The sequence below is a fragment of the Cyprinodon variegatus genome, unplaced genomic scaffold (genome assembly GCF_000732505.1).
Source record: "Cyprinodon variegatus isolate N-32 unplaced genomic scaffold, C_variegatus-1.0 Scaffold235, whole genome shotgun sequence".
Classification (NCBI taxonomy): Eukaryota; Metazoa; Chordata; class Actinopteri; order Cyprinodontiformes; family Cyprinodontidae; genus Cyprinodon; species Cyprinodon variegatus.
Genome location: NW_015150688.1, coordinates 941,672 through 962,706, shown reverse-complemented (window position 1 = coordinate 962,706; position 21,035 = coordinate 941,672). Strand labels below are relative to the sequence as shown.

The 21,035-nt window shown below is 35.2% G+C and overlaps 3 protein-coding genes across 4 annotated transcripts in view; all 3 read right to left on the bottom strand.

Annotated features, from left to right (window-relative positions):
• LOC107088999 (solute carrier family 2, facilitated glucose transporter member 3-like) overlaps positions 1-8,913 on the bottom strand; it is a 21,896-nt gene extending 12,983 nt beyond the window's left edge. The window contains exons 1-2 of the mRNA XM_015381500.1: positions 8,813-8,913; positions 8,411-8,563 (exon numbers count right to left, since the gene is read on the bottom strand). Coding sequence (XP_015236986.1) covers positions 8,411-8,422 — 12 coding nt within the window. The 5' untranslated portion in view covers positions 8,423-8,563; positions 8,813-8,913. The remainder of the gene's footprint in view (positions 1-8,410; positions 8,564-8,812) is intronic.
• A 2,588-nt stretch (positions 8,914-11,501) lies between these two features.
• Positions 11,502-14,374, bottom strand: LOC107088995 (cytochrome c oxidase subunit 6B1-like). Its single transcript, XM_015381494.1, has 3 exons — positions 14,264-14,374; positions 11,947-12,047; positions 11,502-11,638 (listed from the first exon to the last, which is right to left on the bottom strand). Exons 1-3 carry the CDS (start codon positions 14,367-14,369, stop codon positions 11,585-11,587), a joined length of 261 nt encoding a protein of 86 aa, XP_015236980.1. The 5' UTR covers positions 14,370-14,374; the 3' UTR covers positions 11,502-11,584.
• A 1,076-nt stretch (positions 14,375-15,450) lies between these two features.
• LOC107088993 (C-type lectin domain family 4 member E-like) overlaps positions 15,451-21,035 on the bottom strand; it is a 9,111-nt gene continuing 3,526 nt past the window's right edge. The window contains exons 4-7 of one of the 2 annotated variants that reach the window (XM_015381493.1): positions 18,303-18,454; positions 17,737-17,861; positions 16,441-16,617; positions 15,451-15,878 (exon numbers count right to left, since the gene is read on the bottom strand). In XM_015381493.1, coding sequence (XP_015236979.1) covers positions 16,464-16,617; positions 17,737-17,861; positions 18,303-18,454 — 431 coding nt within the window. In that variant the 3' untranslated portion in view covers positions 15,451-15,878; positions 16,441-16,463. Of the gene's footprint in view, positions 15,879-16,305; positions 16,618-17,736; positions 17,862-18,302; positions 18,455-21,035 lie in introns of those variants that run through there. The other variant, XM_015381492.1, reaches the window with a different exon arrangement.

The window sequence follows — 21,035 nt, the reverse complement described above, 5'->3', positions numbered from 1 at the left end:
TTAAAAATGGAAACCCTGTGATTTTTTTTTTAATGTATTTTTATAATATTGTTAAAAACATTTGTTTCATTTGACATTTATTATATGAAGTAACTTATAAGCTATCATTCTTCAATTACCACCTGATGTTTATTTATCAAGTTTTTTTTAACAACCTAAGCTGTTTTATAGATCCATTGGTTTCAGTCAATTTTAGAAACAGTTTAAATTTGTAAAATAACTATCTTGATATCAAAGATTGTTGATATTGTGAGGTTGATTATTTTTTTCTTTAAAGAAACATTTAAATCCCTGAATTTATGCAACAGATTAGATCTTTTAAGTTAAATAGATTTTAAGCCGTTTTAAGACATTTCGCTTCTCATCCATAAAGCTTTCTCAATTCAAAATGTCTGGAGTAGCGTTAAGTTCCAGGCTTATAGAGGGCCCAACAAAAGCCTTGTTATTGCTTAAAAAATGTCCTGTATTATTTTAAATTGACATAAAACATTAACCATATAACCAGCAGTATTTGTACACCCCTGATTAATTACACATTGTTTTCCTGCTGATTACATTTTTGGATATCCTCATTTCCAGGGCTGTAACTACTATTAAGGACAATGAGGTTGTTTCCTCTGTGTTTTATTCGTTTATCTATTGCTTAAATTGTGACATAAACTAAAGTAGTTACAGTGAAACTGACTGTAAGACGATGATCTTGGTCTTCCACTAAACTGTGAGGTGTTTTATATTTAAGCAGCCAAAAGTAGCACGACTGTTTAATCATCTTAAGTCATTGTCAGCACGCACTGTCGCTATGGTAACTGCAACACACGAGCTACAGCCAAGTCAGTCCCTCAGTCCCTGGAAGAGCACAACAAGTATGGCAGGCCTTTTTATCATAAAATCATCTTCACCACGTTTTCATTCCAGATATCTTGAATCCGTTTTTGACTAGACATATTAGTAAATAAGATATCTGTATATTTATACTGTATTTGGTCATGCAAAATACTTATTTCATATATCTGCAATTAAATTATGAGTAGTCTAAATGACGTCAGATTTACCATTAATTTGTTTAGGGTCTCCAGTTTAACATATCTGCAAAACATTGCTTACTATCTGAGAGGTATATTTCAGATATCAACAATTAAACTATGACTATTCAGAAAGTGAATTTGAAAAATCGAATTTTTTGTTCTGACTAATCATAAACTTAAATGAGAGATATCTCAAATTACCTTGTTATGCAGTATTTCAAGATATCTTAAAGGAGGATTTGAGTAGTCGGAATTAAATTCCAGATATCTTAAAAGCAAATAATGATTAGATGTATCCATGTTATAGATATCTAGAATTTTATTTTTGACTAGTCAAAATTCCTTTGAAGATATCTCAACAGGAATTAGAGGTATCTTAAACATATTTTTTTAATCCAGACGGCTTTATTTCAGATATATTGAATCACTCTGACTAGCCAAAACGTGGCATTTATGTAGAACTTTCGGCGGAAGGTCTACAAAGGCATCTTAGCCTTTCTGGTGTTTGTTCTTCAGTTGTCTGCAATGAAATATCCAGCGCAAATTATGTGGATTTAACACCACATTTAGTGCCGCAGCTTGTGCTTGAACTGGTTTGGACTTGGAAAAAAATGCTGCATTTTATCCTTGAGATTGTGTTGACAAAAGAGGCTTCAAAAGAAAGATTAAAGTAAAATCAGGTTTATAAATATATATAAATATAATATATTGAAATGTCTGGCAGGGGCGACAGGAGAGGATAAATTTACAGCTGAGCCTTTTGCAAAAGTCAGAATGATGGTTTTGCTCCTTAAGACTCTGGGATAGAGTTAAATAATGGAATTAAAAACCTGTCTGGGGAAACATGCCACCAAACCACCTCAATTCAATTCAATTCAATTCAGTTTATTTATATAGCGCCAAATTCACAACACATGTCATCTCAAGGCACTTTACAGTTCAACCAGATCGAAGTTCTGACTCTTGATCGTAATATTTTTTTGGGCCCTCCTTTCTTTCTCTGCATATGTGCTGGCAGATGTCCATACATGATTATACGAGTCTAATATGAGGATACTCCACCAGATTGTCGATCATCCTAAAGACCATTTTGTAGCATTGGAAATCAGAAGAAAACTGTAAGCAACAACAACAAAAAAAAAACTAAATAAATAGAGATTTTCTTAAATCCTTCAAACAAACTTAGCTTGACTCTATACTAATTTATTTAATGAACTAAAGTTGACTTTTTTCGCTACTTAATGGGTCTATTTGAATGGTGCTTAAAAAACTTTGAGGTATTTATTAGCTGGAATGAGCTCATAAAAGTTTTGGATCTCTGCAGTAATGGAAATCACAATATCAAAGTCAAAATAAGATGAGATAACGTTGTGTCGCTCTTTGCATTAAAACAGATCAATGACATTTTGATTACAGGAGCTGCTCCAAGCTGTAGCAGTCATATGATTAATAAAGTCCTCTTTTTAGAGTAAGGATCATTTATAAAACGTGCCCCTTATCCATGCCCTGACACATTCTTCACTCTTGTTCGAAAAGAAAACAATTTCTTTTCGTTAAATAAACCTTTTACCTATTCTTCTCAGTTTTTGTCCCCTGAGGAATCAGGAGACCTTTGAAAGTCATCGATAATGCCTTCCTGCTAGAATGAAAGCCCTGGGTGTGTCTGTTAGAGATGGATGAGTCACTGCCATTTGCTCATAATAAGAAAAACTTAAAGACTTTCACGTATTTCTATCTTTTTATCTACTGTTTTATCTAATAAATATATCTTCATTTAATAATAAGGCATTAAGAAATTGGAAAAAATTCAGTTATCATTTAATGTGCATAGCTGCAACCCTGAAGGCTATTTTCAAATTATTTTTACCACATCCAATAGCTTAAATCTGAGAAAAAAAAATAAATCATGTGATCCATGCAGTTTATAAACATGATTAGAACTATGTTTTCTTTATTTGTGATGCTTTAAAAACATGAATGGCTAAATATACACAGTGTTTGCAACAATTATTTACCCCTATTGAGGAAAGAGGATAAGTGCACTGTTATGTTTAGGTAAAAAAACAAAAACTTAATGAGTTTAATTTATCCATTGGGAGAAAAGTTCAGTCTAAATAATTTTTTGTAGAAAAAAATAATAATTTTTTGAACGCATAAAATCCTGGTGCCTCCGTAGACAGAGCTTTGTACGACCTCGATCAGTTAGACATTTTTAACACAAGATACAGGAATATTTTACGACTTTCCTTAGCAAATCCACAGGTTTTCCACATATTTTTAGTTCTTTAGACTTTGACAGAGATGGAGAAATGGTGAGTTTAAAATAAACCTGAAAAAATCGCAGTATAAATATGAAAAAGAGAGACTTAATTTAAATTTGTTTTAAAGATTTTGTACCTAGAACTTTACCAATTTTCTTTTTTAAGGGCTGCTAAGCTCACTAGATAAATGCTTTCAAGTTAGAAGTTGGATAATTTATGTATCATTTATGATTTTTATTTAAAACTAAGCAATTGCAAAAAAAAAAATAATAATCTAAAGTGTTAATTACGCCAATAAACATAAATATAAATCCCTTTATTGTCCTACAATGGGGAAATTCACTCTGCAATTTAACCCGTCCCCTTGGGGAGCAGTGGGCTGCCATAGCGTGGCGCCCGGGGAACGCTCAGCGGAACCGGGTTCTTGCAACCTTATCAGAGGACAACTGCACTGCTCTAACCCACTAGGCCAACACTAGGACCCCTCTGGACAGGAAACCTAATCATTCACATCTGCTTGAAAAAACATCAACATCACTGTATATTTAATTAACAGATGCAATGAAGGCAGAGTGGCATCAGCCGCAGCACAACAGAGGAAACATGAAACTCAGATCCAAAGAGTAAAGCTACTTAGAATGAGGACAATCTGCTCCTCTATTCTCTCCATTTCTCCTTCAATGACCGTTTCTATTCGTTTTTTTGTCATGTAACAGTGACTCAGTAAGATTCCCAAATCACATGACTGCACTCAAATGTCTCCGCAGTGATCAATAGTAAGGCAAAATCGCTGCTTGTTAGCTAAGCTTTCTCTCATAAATGACAGTTTTTTCTTTAAAAGCTGAGGAACTCACCTGATTTTCAACCATTTTGTTCTCCCGGATCACAGAATATTTTCCTACTTGGTTCAAATTACCAGCATAAAAAAAAGTGTTTCAAAAAAAGAGTTTGGGATGTTTAAAATGTTGTATTATTCAGCAGCTTTCTCTAGCAGCCTGGGATAGCAGGCAGATCAGCTTAGCAGATATGGTGTTACTATGGAAACCATTTCACCACAGCATCATGCAGTCATTAAATGCAGATGTATGGGCCTATCTAGATCCATGTAAAATAAACGAAGAAAGAAGAAAATGAGGCTATTTGCAACTATTTCAGCCAGTTGACATTTAACTAATTAAATCTGTGTTTGTCTGTCAATAGTCTCCATACCTCCCCCCCTTCCACATTCTCACCCAAAGCTGGAATCTGCAGTTTTATTGACGCAGGCTAATAAACCCCAAGCTACCACGGAGCCAAAGGCACACATGCATCATGGTCGCAAAAGTAATGAGAGACGCTTAAATTAATTGAATAAAATCAAGGATCCGCTCTTCTTCAACAGGTGGCATCCATAAGGAAGCAGAAAAAGACAACTAGCCTAAAACACACAGTTACAGCTGTGTGTTTTACTAAATAAAAGTCATGCAGCTTGTGTTATTAGAGAAACACAGCAGCCTACTTTAAAAAAGCAAAGAAATATAAAAGCAAAACCTATAGAATAAGAAAACACGGCTGGTCATTGGCAAAAGATAAGACCTAACATTAAAACATTTCCTTTTAAATTGTTGGTGATAAAATAATTAATTTCCAATTGAGATTTTATGAGTCATAGGCTCCATTCACACAGCCTGAAGTTACCCAAATCCAATTTTTTTGCCCATATGTGACCTGTATCTGATCTTTTCATGGCAGTCTGAACAACACAGATACAATTTTTTCCAAAGTGACCCAGGAAACCTGACTATGTGGTCCTGAATCCCACCTAATTCTGCTATTTTCAAATGCGACCTGTGTGTGAACAGCCAAGTCGGATTAATCCGACCTGAACAACATTAATACCCGACAAAGGTCACTATTCTGTTGCTTTCTATGGAGAAGCAGCAAGAAAAACAACAACCATGATGAACAATAATGCGTAAAGTAGTATTTACCGTATGTTTAATCATCTTGAAAAGATTGAGTTTTAATGTTAGGAAAGATCATTAGATGCGCCCCATCAAAGCCATCCATGTTCACTTCTGTAAACACAGAGCGCACTTGCTTGTGATGTCACTGCGTCTTCTACTGCACATGCAGGGAACTTAAGTTGTATGAATGCAGTTTACTCAAAAAAAATTGGAATTAAGCATTTAGGCCTGCAGTAGCCTTAGTATTTTGTCTAAACCTCTGTGTGATCTGTGTGGATCTTCAGCTGAAATGTTCATTCCAGCTTATTTACATTGTCCATTAGTCATGTGTCCCTGAGGCCCCCCCCCTTCACCCTGCCCTCTGACACTCCTTTCTAACATTTGGTCGGTAACACGTCAATATATTGACACATGTTCACAATGACATGCAAGCTGCCTGAACTGCTGTAAATTCACCAATGAAAACCACTTTTCTAAAGATAACCAGCAGGAATTCACAAACCGAACAACAAAGCCGATTCCTATGAGCTTATGATAAAAAACAGAATACATAAACATGGACATTAAAGTGTAGATGTTTTCAGTAGATCAGGGATCAATTGCTCCTTAGATTTACACTGCATACATTAGGCTGTAATGTTTGGGCTAAGAGGTCTACGTTTTAAATGTTTTACTTTAAATAAATTATTGTAATTTTGGTGTTTAGTCACAATAAATGTTGAAATTGTCATGCTGGGACCCTCTGTTTCCTTGTCTTTGGGTTACCTGCCTGCCACTAACATGTGCTCTGAATCTGATAATTAGTGAGAGCAAATATACCTGTCTGTCTGCTAATCACCCTCATTCCCCCCAGCTTTTATCCTGCCTTTTAAATCCTGCTTCTCACAGTCAGTCTCTGCCAGACTGTCTCTTTCCCTGCACGGGGTTCATTCCCAGTGCTTGAGTACACAGCCTGCCTTCCTGTGTTTCTATGGTTCTTCTGCACTCACTGCGTTCTCATTGGCTTCTGACACTGATCATGACCTGCCATGCCTCTGTCACCAGCCAGTTCAGCCATCTTCTGCCATTTTCAGCCTACAACCATCCTGTTATGCCTAAATCTCCAGTTCATCTGATCATGAATACATCTACAGCTGAGCTTTAAGGTTACATACTCTTCCTTTAAAGACAGAATAAAAAACAGCTGCCAGTAAAATTTATTGACAATGACAGATGACATACCCTAAAAAAATTAGGGTAATACATAAATAATATATATACCGGTATATAGGGAATGTAAACCTCCCAGGACAACTTTATATGAAAAAGAAAGTAAAATCAAAGACCCCTGATCCTGAAAGAATAACGCAGTCTTTAATATTCATGGCAAAAGTTCAACTAAATAGTCAATATAATACAACTAAATGATCAAAATAGCAAAACTAAATAATCAAATGACAAAACTAAATAATCAAAATTACTAAACAAAATAATATTAATAAAAAACAAAATAACCAAAGTAATAACACTAAATAGTTATAGTATAGTAATAACATTCAATATGCAAAATAACAAAGATGAATAATCTAAATGACAAAATAACCAAAATAACAAAACAAAGTAGTCAAAACACAAAACTAAATCATAAAAAAAATTCAGACTAAACCTCAAGTATAATTACTCTAAGTAAAAGTAATGCAAAACAGTGAGTATAACACAAGGACATTGACTGCAATACAAAAAACAAGCTCTAAGAAGTTTTTCAGGCACAAACTCTGTTACTCCAAAATAAAACTCCAAGATATAATGCTGCCCTTTATGGGACACAAGAAACACGTAAAACGTTGCTTCTGTGGAATGAAGCTGAAGGTGACCTTTAATGGACTACCTGTAAACTGCTACTGTATGAGTACAAGACTGCGCGTCACCCTGAACACTCCTTCTCCACAGTGAAACATGGCGGTGTCATGGTTTGAGGATACCTTTCTATGGGGAAGATGGATGGATCTAAATACAGAAGTATGAGGCGGTCTGGAAAGACAGCCCGGTAGCTGCATAGCAACAACAGAGCAGGTTAGATAAAATCATCCCATGAGGATGGCAAAGTTCAGATCTAAATCGAATTGATGCTCTGTAGCAAAGAGAGCCTCTGTTCATCCTGATTTAGCTGTTGTGATTTTTAAAGAATAATGGAGCATAATGTTAATGTAGCTGTTCCTGTAGTAAAGGTATTTCTACAAAGCATTGACTCTGGAAGGCTGAACATATATGCATGCCACACTTTTCACTTGATTATGTCCTCAATAAAGTATGTTATTTATGTCATGCACAGTCTGAATGTAGGTTTTATGTTTAGGTGCCTCTCATAAAACGAGCTGTAATTTATTTTTCTGGCATGTATTGCATGTTTGGTCATCTGCATCTAGCGTTCTCTATTTCCCAGGAGTCCTTTACATCAGTGGTTCTCTTCAGGGACCACTGCCCTGCATGTTTTAGCCATCACTGTGCTGCCATACACCTGACATATAAGAATGAAAGATTAAAATACTTCTGGAGCCCTTGATGACTGCTGAGGAGGATCTGGTATCATTTGAATTAGAAATGCTGCATGACTTAAACCAATTCAATCAAAGGGAATTAGAAAAAAAGGTCAAAGGAGAAAAAAAGAGGCAGATTATCGTTCTGTATTCTGTGCTACAGTTTATGTTGTTTTAGTCTTTTAAATCATTTTTTGAGTGGATGTGATAAGTTAACAGAAAATGATATAACAAAGCATTTCACCATTTATGCTCACATTAAAATATTTGCATTGCTCAATAAATATATCAGTTAAAATGTGGCCTCCTTCATTGCCTGCAGACTGCATGTCCACTTATGAAATATGATTACATTGACTCTAAAATCCTCGGAAAACATGCCTTAAATCCCACCCATAACACATCCACGGCATGTTCAGAGACTCATGGCAACATTGGTGACTCATGGAAACCCTATAGCATACATTACCGCCCACAAAGCACTGCTTAGAGACTCTTACAGCCCATTATAAACAAATGTATGTCCAAGATCTTACACCATTAAAACGTTGGCTTCAATTTAGCTTAAGTTTATTATATTTTTACACAAGCTGCATAACACACAAGCCTTACATATTTTGTATGGATAGGAGTCACGGGATAGAGGGTAAATATCCGCTCACCTGGCCTTCCATTTTTAAAAGATGCTATAGATGCTCTCTCCGTTGTCTAGAGGGATTTCAGGTCTGCAGGATGCAGAGACTGAGGAGAAAGAAAGGCGTGGAGGGTTGATGGAGGGAGGGAGGAGGCGCCAGGTGGTGCCTCACAGCCAACAGCTGCAAAACATGGAAACCGCGTTAGTCGCTGTCCGTGGTACTAGTTCATCTCTGCATTGCTTATCGTTTAAAACGCCCCCAACGCTGCTTAAATATTTGAAGATGCACAGCTTTTAAGTAAATAAGCAGATGCTATTTGTTAACCTCTATCCCTGCAGTCAGATGAAGGCCAATTGGCTCAGTTTACCCCAGCAGAGGCATCCAAGATCCCTGATATGATCCCAGTTCGATCGGTGGGAGGAGACTCACCTGTCGTGACCGGTGGAACCCACGGCGGGCTGCAACAGGTCTCTTTTTTTTTTCTTTTTTTTTTTGAAAACGCTGCCCTACACAGTGCGTCCCTTGCAAGGGGCTGCGAGGAACGAGGCACGTAACCCACATGCTATGATTACACCCGTCTCAGCTCGGCCAATCAGCGGCCGCTACGCCACGGTGTCGTGACGCAATCCCCTCCCTCGTTTAGCCTGCAAATAATCTTGATTCCAGAGCAGCATCACCGCGTCCAATCATGGCTGAAGCATAGCCTTTAGTCGGTTAGTTGGTCAGAACTGGCGCATGCGCATAACGTGGGGGGATGGGGGTCTGTCACAGTGGGTCGTGGGGATGTGCTTGTAAAGCCCCCCACTCTCTCTCTCCCTCTCTCTGTTGTCCTCTATGATGCTTCTAGAAGTTGACCTTGGCTGCTGCTGCTGCTGCTCATGGGACGTCACGTCATATGACGCAGCTCAGATGATGCTTCGGTTTAACACGCTTCATTTAAAAAGTTTCTTCTACAGTCATGATTATTTATAAACAGAATAAATAAGTTAGAGAAGTTCAAGATATGCTTAGAGAAAAGGGGGAAACAGATGATTACATAGTAAATAAGTAGTTAAGTACTTATTAAGTAGTTAACTACTTAATAACGGGTGTAATCATTAAGTAGTTAACTACTTAATAAGTAGTACACTTCCCAGTCAAATTTAGAAACAATAAGCCCTAATTTCAGTATTTCTAAGGCTGCAAAGGCAAGACGAAAGTGGCTTCCTTATACAGTGACCATTACTTTATCTGGCATGTTTTAACCGAATATTTTAGAGAACATAGACTGCGCCTGTTTTTGATTTTTATTAACGTATACCAAAGAAAACCTGTCTCAAATTTTAGATTGAAAGTTGGACATTGTGAGTTTTTCTTTGCTATAGAGGTTAACTTCTCAAGCTATAATGCTTTGATTTGAAATTCTCAGTAGGTCAGGCTCCATGTTAAGGATTGTTGTTCTGCAGGAAGGCGAATTTCTGCTCTGCTCTCTATGGTGCTGCAGCCAATAGCAGGTTTTCTTCCAGGACTGAGCTACATTTAACCAGATGTGTTAAGTAACTAAGTATAAATACTTTGTTGGTGCAGTTTGATATGTCATTTTCAATATCTGTACTTTACTTGAGTATTTATTCGTCTGAGGATTTTTTCTTTCACTACCTTCATTTCAACCCAAATATCTATACCTTCTACTCCTTGCTTCCTTTAAAAATGTCTAGTTTCTTCTATATCTATTGATAACAACATGATGTGGCAGCTGAAACAAAATAGAGGAAAATCCAGAGGGGCTTGTTAATCTGTCCAGTTGGTGCAAAGTTTGTTAACAGAAAAACACAGATGGCCAGAAAGATGAAGACAGCGGCCAGAGAAAAAAAGATGATGGATACAAAAGACTTTCTCCATCCATATTCCCCTCTTTTTAGATTTTAAATGAACTTGTTTATTTTTAATTTTTTTGCTTTAATTTCTTTTTAATAGTAATTGAAACTTTGTTTTCTTTAAAAACATAAACTCTAAATTAATTCACATGTTGTTAAGCTCGATCTATATTATCCTGTCTGAAATTTTAATGTAGTACAAAACTATACAGAGTCTGTCTTTTCTATGGTTTTGTCTAAAAACACTGTGAGAAAAATAGAAAAAATAAACAGTTTTTCTGAGAATCAAACTATTTTTTTTTTAAGAATACATTTTAAAAGCTATTTTTTATCAGTAAAGGCAGAAACTTCATTTTACAGTTTTACATCAGTACAATGCAGAACCTGTACTTTTTATACTTTTACTCTATAGCTAACAAGCTCAACTGGTACTTTATTTTTTACCACTCTATTTTTACACAGGTATCTGCATTTTAATTTGTGCTTTTTACTTTGGCCAGTACAAGCATCATCTTATTGGATCAACTTCCTTCCCGTTCTGATTGGCTCCTTTGCCCCTGTTCCACGAAGGCCACATTTGTAGAGGGCATTCCTATAACTTGACACTTGCAAAGTTTTTCACCTGAGCTGTAAACCTTTGCCACTCATTCCGATTAAATCTATGGTTTTCTGTATCTTGGCAGCTCTCTTATCAAGTTTCTAAATTAGAAGATGCATTTAGCAGTTTTCTCCGAGATACTTGGGATATTTCTTTATGATCTAAAATCTTTTACAACATTTAATCAGTGACCAATGTGGTGTATTCCTCACTCCTGATTATACTAATAAGCCTTTCCAAAATAGATTTATTTATACCCAGAATATTTTATCTAAAGCTATCAGAGACAGACAAAATCAACAAAAATAATGACAAAATACTTAAAACATCTTTTTAAACATTTATATAATTTCCTTTTCATTTATATGTAATTTTGTAATGATCCACCACATTAAATCCTAATCAGATGACAATAAATTGGAATTGAAGTTTTTATTTCACTTTTTTTTCTAAAAACATCATAGATAGTGAATAGAAAGAGTAAAACAACTTTTATTTTAAATTCATGTTTATAATTGACCCCTTTTGACAGTGACAATTAATGATTGAACAAAATTTATTTTTTCTGAAAATTGAAACAAAATGAAAGGAAAAGCTGAAGCAGCACTAAGTCTGCTGGCGGAAATGAGTTAGAGGAAAAGAGAATAAAATGTTTTCACAGTAATGGCTTTTTATTTAGCTGCTTTAAAAAAAATAAATACTAGAATGTTTCATGTTGAGATGATGGGATGAGAGGAGAAACTGCCTTCAAATCCTCCCAGCAAACGATCCTGATTCCAGCTGATCGTCCCATTTCTGAACCTGCAAAACATGTTGAGGAAAAGGGGAGGCAAACATGATATAAACAGAGGAAGAGCTGACAATAAAGTAGGAAAACAAACATAAATAGCTAAAATAAACACTTTGGAAATTATTAATTCTGATCCTTTAAACCACATCTTTATTTTTAACAGGGGTCTTAAGGCACAAAATATGAATGCCTCTAATTATTCAAATAGAAAACAAAATGATGTGCTTCATGTACGCTTGGTGTTATAACTTGGAACTGGTTTAAACAAACATTTAAAACCACCATCTACTTGTGTTAATCCAGCTGATGGTAACCCTACCCAGCTGATGGGACAGAGACTCTTGTATACCCTGTGGTACCACTCACAGGGAGCCGGGTCCTGGTTTTTAGCTGACAGAGCTTTGTTACATCGGTGAAAATCTGTTGAGTGAATGAAAGGACAGTAACAACCTATGAGGTATGACACAGAAGGCAAACAGCAAGAGTGATTATTATGGAATAATGAGAAATAATCACTCATGTGTGCATTGCTATATCACTGACTACCTCTAAATCCTTAGCCTGGTCCCAGCTTTAATTGCAGAGTATATTTACTCCAGGATAATACAGTAAAACCTACTGGACATGACTGCTGGATACAATTAGCACAAACCAAAACAATCTCCAAAATATCTTCTCCAAACAAACGCCATATTGAAGAAGCCACACTTCTACATTTGTATTTTTTGTGTACAAAATTAACCCCATTTTGGTCTGGCATATTCCAAATTCTAGCAGATATGTTTAATATAGAATTGAGGCTAAGCTTTCTAAATGAAATAAATACCAAGAACAATTTTCATCTTATGCCATTATCATAGGAAAAAAGCTAGTGTTGATGTTCTGGAAAAAATACAGTTTTCATTAGCAAATAATTTAAAGCGAATCTATAGAACTTGGCAACCCCTTCGGCAATATATTGATAATTCTTTTTGATTCTCAGTGTGATAAAATGTAAGTCCTTGGGGAAGGGGGGTCCTGAGAATGTTTCTGTTTATTTTGTTTCGTTTGTATTGTCTTTATGTTTCATGTTCACATCAAAAAAGAGGACAAATTAATATTGCTGATGTTTGAATTTTTATTTCTGTTTCCTCAATAAAACAATTTGACAAAAAAATATGTCCTCCATTAAAAAAATGTTGGATCTTGTAGATATTTACAGTTTTCATCCCGTCTGCCTTGTAGGAAAGGTGATGCAATAGAAAAAAAAAAATTTCTTAAAACCCCTTAAAAGGTTTCAAAAACGTTTGTACTGTAGTGCAGAAAGATAATTTACTTCACATTAGTTATGCTGAGGTTAGCTCTGTGCCTAAAAAAAAAGGAAGCAGCTAAATAGAGATGAACTGATGCTGGAAGACGCCTCTGTTGCTCAGCAAAGATTTTAAACATGTATAGCTCAGGTTACTACTATAACATAGAAAAAAACGATTTTGATGGCCAAGTAAAAGAAACTAGGAGGTCAAAATAAATACTTTAAAGTATGCTTTAATGGTCTGATTTTGAAAAAGAGCACTATAAATTAGAACAAAATGTAAAGTTTAGATATCTTAAAACTTTATGACTGAAGAATATTTTATCAGTGCATTTGATTAAGGATTTTGGATAAAGGAGGGAGTTGTAAACTAAGTGGTTATGCTAACGTTGTTGTTGTTGGTTACAGTCTTAACACTTTATTTCTTTGTTTTTCTATCAATCCAATCTGCCAACTAGAAGACTTTACCATTCTTACCATTCAGCTGCTTTCAGAGGGTTTATGAAGGAAGCTTTCTATCCGTATAAGATGATGTCATAATTTCATTCATGCTCCAACAGCTTCTCTTTTCCTCGGATGCTGGTTAAGGATCTCTGTCCCAGAAATAGAGCAGATTATGTAACCTGCTTTTCTGTGAGCTGTATGTTGATGCCCCAGGTGCCTCCTATGCCACAGGAAGTGACATACATTTGTTTTGTTTGTTTTTTATAAATATGAGGCAGCCCAATCATCTTAGTTTGTTTTTGTGTATGGTCTGCAACTATTGGGCAATGCTAAAATCATTTTCTTCTTTTCGTTTTGGATATTGCCACATATCAAATTTTGCGGTGCACACTGTTAAACCTTTATATGTTGCGGGTTTAAAAAAAAAAAAAAATTTCACTATAAAAAATCTGATTCTATCTCATCTAATGGCTATTTACATTCCAGAGAGTAATTTTTTTGGCTTTAACACCTCATTATTTCTTTTCTTTTCTGTTTTTTCCCCAAAATTTGTATTTATCTCCTTTGCAAGAGTTTAAACTTTAGATATTTCCTCTATATGTCTGGTGACGCTGTTGTTCTTTTCTCTAGAAAACAGGTTATTTCTCTGTTGTTTTAAAATTAAATGAAGGCTGAAATTATATTACAGAACTCGATAAGGAACAAAAACATGTTCTCCCACATGAAACCATAGAAAGCAATGAGACCAGGAGTACCCAATGTTTCTCTTTGGCTGAAGAGAAATTCACCTGCTCTCGTTTTATTCTCAGGTTTAATTCACTTTAAAAAAGAAAATGCAGAAATGATTTGAGAAACCAGGTGACACTAAATGGATCCAATAAAACCTCAGTGTCCTTTTCACCTAAATAGTTCTGGTAGCAGTTCCTGGTCTGGTTGGTGTTTGGGAAGCGGGCATCAAAAGGAGCCGTCCTGTAGTTCTTGATCTTCTCTTCAAATTTGTCAGACATTTTCAGCTTCTGCATATAAACAAGTTCAACAGCAACAGAATAATTTATTTGATAATGAGCTGTTTAAAAGGAAAACAGCTAAACAAAACTGGATAACAAATTTGTAAGTTTTTCCTAGCTATTTAAAATGATTGACTACCCAGAAGTTATTTTTTTTCTATTTGTATGGCAACAGTAAACTTTAAATTCAAATCTGAATGTAATTACCAGAAAGAAAATAGGAAAGAAAATTTCAGCTTTTTAGGGTAATCACTTAATGTAAATTTATAGTTGGATTGAAATATATATATATATATTTTAGATTAAAATCAGAACAAACTATTTTGACCCTAAAATGACATAATACTGTATAGACTAACATACATTCTACATCAAAGGGTAGCTTTAAGCACATGAAAACAAAAATTTCTAGAAATATATTCATCATCAAAGACAAACTCCTCTTAAAAAAGTCACACTTTAAACTGAAGCAAAACAGAACCGTTAACATATTTACCAGAAGTTATTAGAATAGAATAGAACAGAATAGAAAAGAATAGAATAGAAAATCCCTTTATTGTCCCCCAATGGGGAACTTGTGGTGTTAAAGCAGCATTACAGCTAAAGTGGTCACACAAATGTGGACCTAAAGAGTTTATTAAAAAATAAAAATAAAAAAGTGGCAGAGTTAAAAAATAAAAATCAAAAAATAAATAAAATAATGACCTTTACTATGTTTTTACAAATACAAATAATGTGCAGTCACACAGGAATAAAAATCAATATAAAGCTGTGGAAATATGGGGAAATAGCAGCAACACAGAGATTTGCAAAAGGACAGCAGCATGTTATTTTACCATAAAATCAAATTTGATAATAAAAGATAAGCTACTTTCAGTATAACAAATTAAATGGGTGAATATGCGGCATAAACCTTGGTAATTAAATACTTTTTTTCAGACTCTTTTTAGTTGAAGACAAATAAGAAACAAAAAAGTATTTTAGAAAACCATATTGAAACATTTTGAAACATTATTATAAACGTTTTATGTAAGTTATTAATTACATTATAATAAATATCCAATTTGCCAGGGATCTTGATTGAATTCAGCAAATTACAATTAGTAATTTTCTGTATTTTGTATTTTATATCGTCTCTTAAATGTATTCTCTTTCAAAAATAAAAAAAAAGAGTAAAACATTTCTATTTAATCGTTTTTAAAACCTGTTCAAGCTGTTGATCAGCAGCAGTCACTAATCCATGACTAAATCTCTATCACCTGTTTGACCATCGCATTAAATAGAAACCCTCAGACATCAGTTACTGTTTAATCAAACTTTAGGTCTACAACCATGTTCTTAAAATAAACAAACTAAAAAATAAACCTAAAACATTTACCATACCTTTTTTTTATAAACTCCTCTCTAATCCGCGCTGCTTCTTTTCTGCTCAGTGACAGCACTCGCAAAGCATGCTGGGAAACGGAGTCTGTAAGAAATACTTTTTTTATAGCACGGCATCGCCACCTACTGGAGCAAAACGGAACGTGCAAAATGTCCATGAGATTATACATAAAGTAAATGTAATAGCAGTTACTGTAATTTGGATTATCATAATCCTTCCAGCGATATCATCAGTCCATCAGCATAAAATTGCTTAATTACTGGGTTTGTTTGTTTAGTTTACAATGTGGTTGAAATTAATCCGATTTTATAAATTTTTATTAAATCGTATTTGTCACTTTACAAAAGTGAGAACTTGAAAATTTTATTTTATTCTCTTTTTTAATGAAAAACAAAAAGCAAAGATGATTCTAGAGTTAAAAAATCAAGAGAGAAATTATTAAAGTTTAAAATCATTAAATCAACAAATAGACCAAAATGTAAATAAGACCCAACAATTTAATGTATTGAAATGAAAAGAATAAAAAAAAAGCTTTTACAACAGATACACAAAAAGAGATTAATCACAGTTTAGAATAATTGCATTACAAAACCATTTAACATAGGATACTATTGATCCATTTAGTCCTGCAAACATGATCCAAATATACGCTTCTAAATCTTGCAGGGATTTGCTACTGCCTGATACCGAAGCAGAAAGTGTATCCTGGGTCACTGTAGAGATGCTTGTCTGCGCTCACAGATCCTCCTCAGCTGACCAGAGCACCTGGAAATGAACCAGCTCCTCCTGTAGTTGTCTGCTGGTGTGAGCCGTCCACAGAGCTCATTGCTCTCTCCTGTGATATCTGGCTGATGGTACCAAAACCTGTAGAGACAAGAGGGAAATCAATAAATAAATACTAATATGCTAAAATATTCTACTACTTTATCCTCTATCACATATATATCATGTTTATTAAGATGGGTTCCTGCAATCTATGTCTAGTAGTAGAGATGCAAAAGATCTGAGTTTTCTGGATGAAAAAGGATTTTGATTATTTCGAGCATGTCAAACATGATTCTGAATTTTTTTTTTTTATTATTATTATAAGCACTCTGATGCATTAAGCTATAAAGTACATATATAAGGTAACAGTCTGTGAGGTAAATTGTTTCAAAGATTAATCTTATTGGCAGATACGATTTCTGATAAAAAATATTGGAAATTTAGGTTTGGGAGTATTTAATGCAGAAGATAATCTAATGATTACCAATAGAAAATCAAGCAAAGAAAAAGGGATTTAGGTAATAAATCTTAAGTAGATTTATTGGGCATCTCATTTTTTTAGTACTATGTGAATGATTAAGTTGTCAGTGTACATAATATATTTACAGTGCAAAGACAATGTGCTGTATTTGAAATGTGCTGTATATGTTTAGTAAACTAGGCTAGTTTGAACTAAATTTTTATACAAAGACACCAAGAAAAACGCTATAGGAGCTAAACAGATTTAATTTGTCAGTGGTCGGCGCATACAATTACCCTGCATTATCTGGATATAGGAGTAGATTAGCAACACATTAACCTTTAGTGTGAGAGATCAACGAGGTTATAAACCCAGGTCGCTGTCTCAAAGTTGCTGCTGCACAGGAGACCAAGAGACAAACCTTTATTCCAAGGAAGAAATTAATACCTGGCTAAAGCCTCCCAAGAGTTTATCTAAAGTCTGATAAAAAAAATAAGGTGGAAAAGAAAAAGTTTCACATAAAAAAGAATTCTAAAGGACTCCAAAAGAACTGCAAGCCTGAACTCAAATCATTCAGTTTACTTATGTTCAGAAACAATATATATTTCTTTAGAATATTTGATTATGCTTTTATTTCTATGGCTGTGGAACCAGACAGGTTGTCCTGTACAAGTAATTGCTGCCTCGTGACCTCTTGTGGTGTATTTGGCCCTCTTGCCGCTCCTCCTCCACCTCTTGGTTCCTGTCTTTCCACTCACTGTGGTCCATTCTCCAAAGGGGTGCCGTCACTCCACTGCCAGGTCCCTTCCACACCACTTCCCCTCAGCCCAAGCCAATATGAGTCTCCCTGACTCAGGCTCTGGGCTGTTTTAAACAGAAACTCCTGTAAAAAATGTCAGAAAATGTAAGGTTGCAAATGTGTCTAAGCAGTTCTGATGAATATTGGCTTGTGACCAATGCAGGATGAAAAGTGTGCTGCATGAGCAGTAAATGTAATGAAAGACTAAACCTCCAATGACCTTAAGTGGCCTCTGCTCCTTTAGCCGTCGTAAATCTATTCTTAACCATACTTACTGCTGCTGCTATGCATGTATATGTGCATGGCTATATATGCACATGAGGGACCTGTGTGCCTTTGGAACATTTTATTATGGACGGTGCCCACAAAATATGTACAGTTTATGCAAGATATGCAAGATAAATGACCCACTTTAAATAAGAATATTGTTCAGATGAAACAACTGAGCAGGTCTCCACTGTTGTAACTGAATGTTACTTAATCCATTTATGTAAGATATATCTGCCAAGATCCATGCATGATCACCTGCTCCTCCTCTGTTTTAACGGTAGCCACAGCGCCTCCCAGTGACATGCAGCGGTACTGACTGCTGATCCAGTCAGCTCTGTCCTCACTGAAGTAAAAACATTTATCTCCATTAAGTTTCCAGTCAGCCAAACATGGTCTGCACTCTCTATCTGTTTGAACAAATAAACAAGAGAGAAAGAAAAAAAAATGTTTAGAATATGTTCCTAATGGCTTTAACACATTAAAACAGTTCTGTCATAACTTTAGAAGTCCCCTTACTAAAAACATTTCTGTTTGAGCCCTGTTCCTACCAGAGTTTTTTGCTCACTTGCAGCAAAAACACTTTAAAATATCCCCTAAAATAAACCTTTTCTAAACTGTTTTATCATTTGCATAATTCCAGACTGCTCATGCTTGTATTAAGCTTCGTATAATTTTATTTGGGAGTTATAAATTTAGATAAAAGTTATGTAAGCTCACTGTTTAGTTTTCTACTGAATGTTTCCTTTTAAAATAGTTTGTCTTTCGTTATTTGAAACCCCAATAAAAAAAATATATATAAAAAAAAAAAACATTTTATTGTTGTGTTACCAAATTACGTCTGACATTGCGTTATATCTCTTTATTATTTATCTTCACAGAACTTTACCAACATGTGTCTTTTTACTGAAATTAAAACTAACATTTTGGAGCTCAGAGTCCCAAACTAAATCTTTGAGGAGTTTTATTGAACAAACGTGTGTATAGAATTTCTCTCATGTTTGGAAAAGGAGTCTCTATTACAGACAAATATTTAAAATGATTTTTCCCTTTGTATATAAAATAAATGTTTCTTCCTGGGTTTCTTGATTCCATGAGATCATTTGAAGGGAAGCAGATAAAGTAATTAGTTATGAGAAGGGCTGCCAGAGGGGTGGTGAAAGATTGATGAAGGATTCCTCCGGTCAGACAGTAGGAGCTGGAAAGCAGAAAAACAAAGCCCACATTAAGGGCATCAGAGGTACGATATGGTTTCTGGTAAAGAAAAACATAGAAGCTAACTTCCAGAGCAAAACACCATAAGCATAAGAGACTGATTACCACTTATGTCAGAAAGACAGTTGGGCATCTACCTCTGGTAATGGCTTCTCTTTAAGCTCCTCACAATGAGCCTTAATGAGCCTCAGCTTTGGAGGCTGCACCTGCTACTCACAGGGCAGAACAAGGAGAGACACAAATGCACCAACCTGCACAGTTCTATAGATATGACAATGTCTGCAGTGGAAGATCAATCCTACACGTTACCATAATATAATATTTATATTATTCCATTTTTTAGTATATGCTTTTTACTTTTTAAACACTTTTTTTATCCAGAACAAGTTAAAACATTTTTTTAAAGAAAATCAAACAACATTTTAAAGAAACTCCAAGAGCAACTAGAAAAGCAGTTTTTTTGTTCACAAAGATTTGTATTAATTTTCAGACAGTCCAACAGATTTGGAGTGAACATAGAAACCAGAGAGGTTTTAAGTTGCACTTTTTACCTGAGTCTAAATGTTAACATTTAGTACATTTGAAAAAGGGAAGAATTAAAAGACACAAAAAATATAATAAAGTTGAATGATATTTTCTAATTAAGCAGTGGAATTGGAAATGTTTGTGGAAATGCAGAAAAAGCTTTAGATTTCATTGATCAACATCCCCATTAAAAACTGTTGCAAAGTAGGACTGGATCATTTAAAGCACATATGTTCCACGTTTTACAGTGGGCAAAGTATCAAGCGGAGCCATTGTTTTGATACACTTTTATTTAATGTACTTAAAAAGTGCCAAATTTCTTATTTTTCACCTATAAAAGAGAATCTAGTCTTTTTTTATGTGCTGATTTCCATATTAAGACTTAATCTACATACGCCTTTGCATTTATTTATGGCATTTATCCCACTTCTCATAAAAGTGCACCAGTGCACAGAGCATTAAAACAATAAAATAAAAAGGAAATTAACTGAGCTCTATACTTTTTTTTCACAACTGGAATACTGATAAGACAAAAATGTGCAAAATTAATTATCAATAAAAAAAAGTAGTCACACCCTGATAACAACTACTGAAAAAAAAAATAAATAAATAGAGAGAACCAAAAAGATGAGAAATAAAACAAAAGATTTAAGAAGGCCTTGACTCCCACAGAAAGAAATTTGAATCAGGGTATGGATGTTTCTGTTTGGGTCCGTTTCTGTTTATTTTATACTCTACACAAGCATCTCCCCATGTCAAACTATCAGCCTCAGGTCCTGGAAGGGTTTCCGTGATCTAAGAGTCTATGTTGCTGGGGCTAAATGCTCCTGGTGCAAACAGGCCGAATCACAAGGCTAATGATTTGCTTGGTAGGGCGGAGCTGCGACCTCACCCTCAGCAACATAAAGAGCCAAGCTAGGGGGTGGAAGTTTGTCTGCAAGCGCCCTGGTGTTCAGGGTAATACTCACAGGACCCAACCAGCTCAGTCCCAAATGTGAGACTTGATACCAATTGGCCCACCACCTGGAGTGGGAACCATGAGTGCTAAGAGACCAAACAGTGGTCCATATCCAGGGACATTTTAACTTGTTCTCTCGTCACTCTCATCTCATCCCCACTGGATGATGGACGGAGCAGTTTGCAGTGAATTGCAAAGCCAGTGGTATGAAAATAAGCTTGGGCCATGGTTCTTCACCAGATATGGAGGCTTGCCCTTTTAAGGTTGGAGAGTTCTTGCCTCAAGTGGAGGAA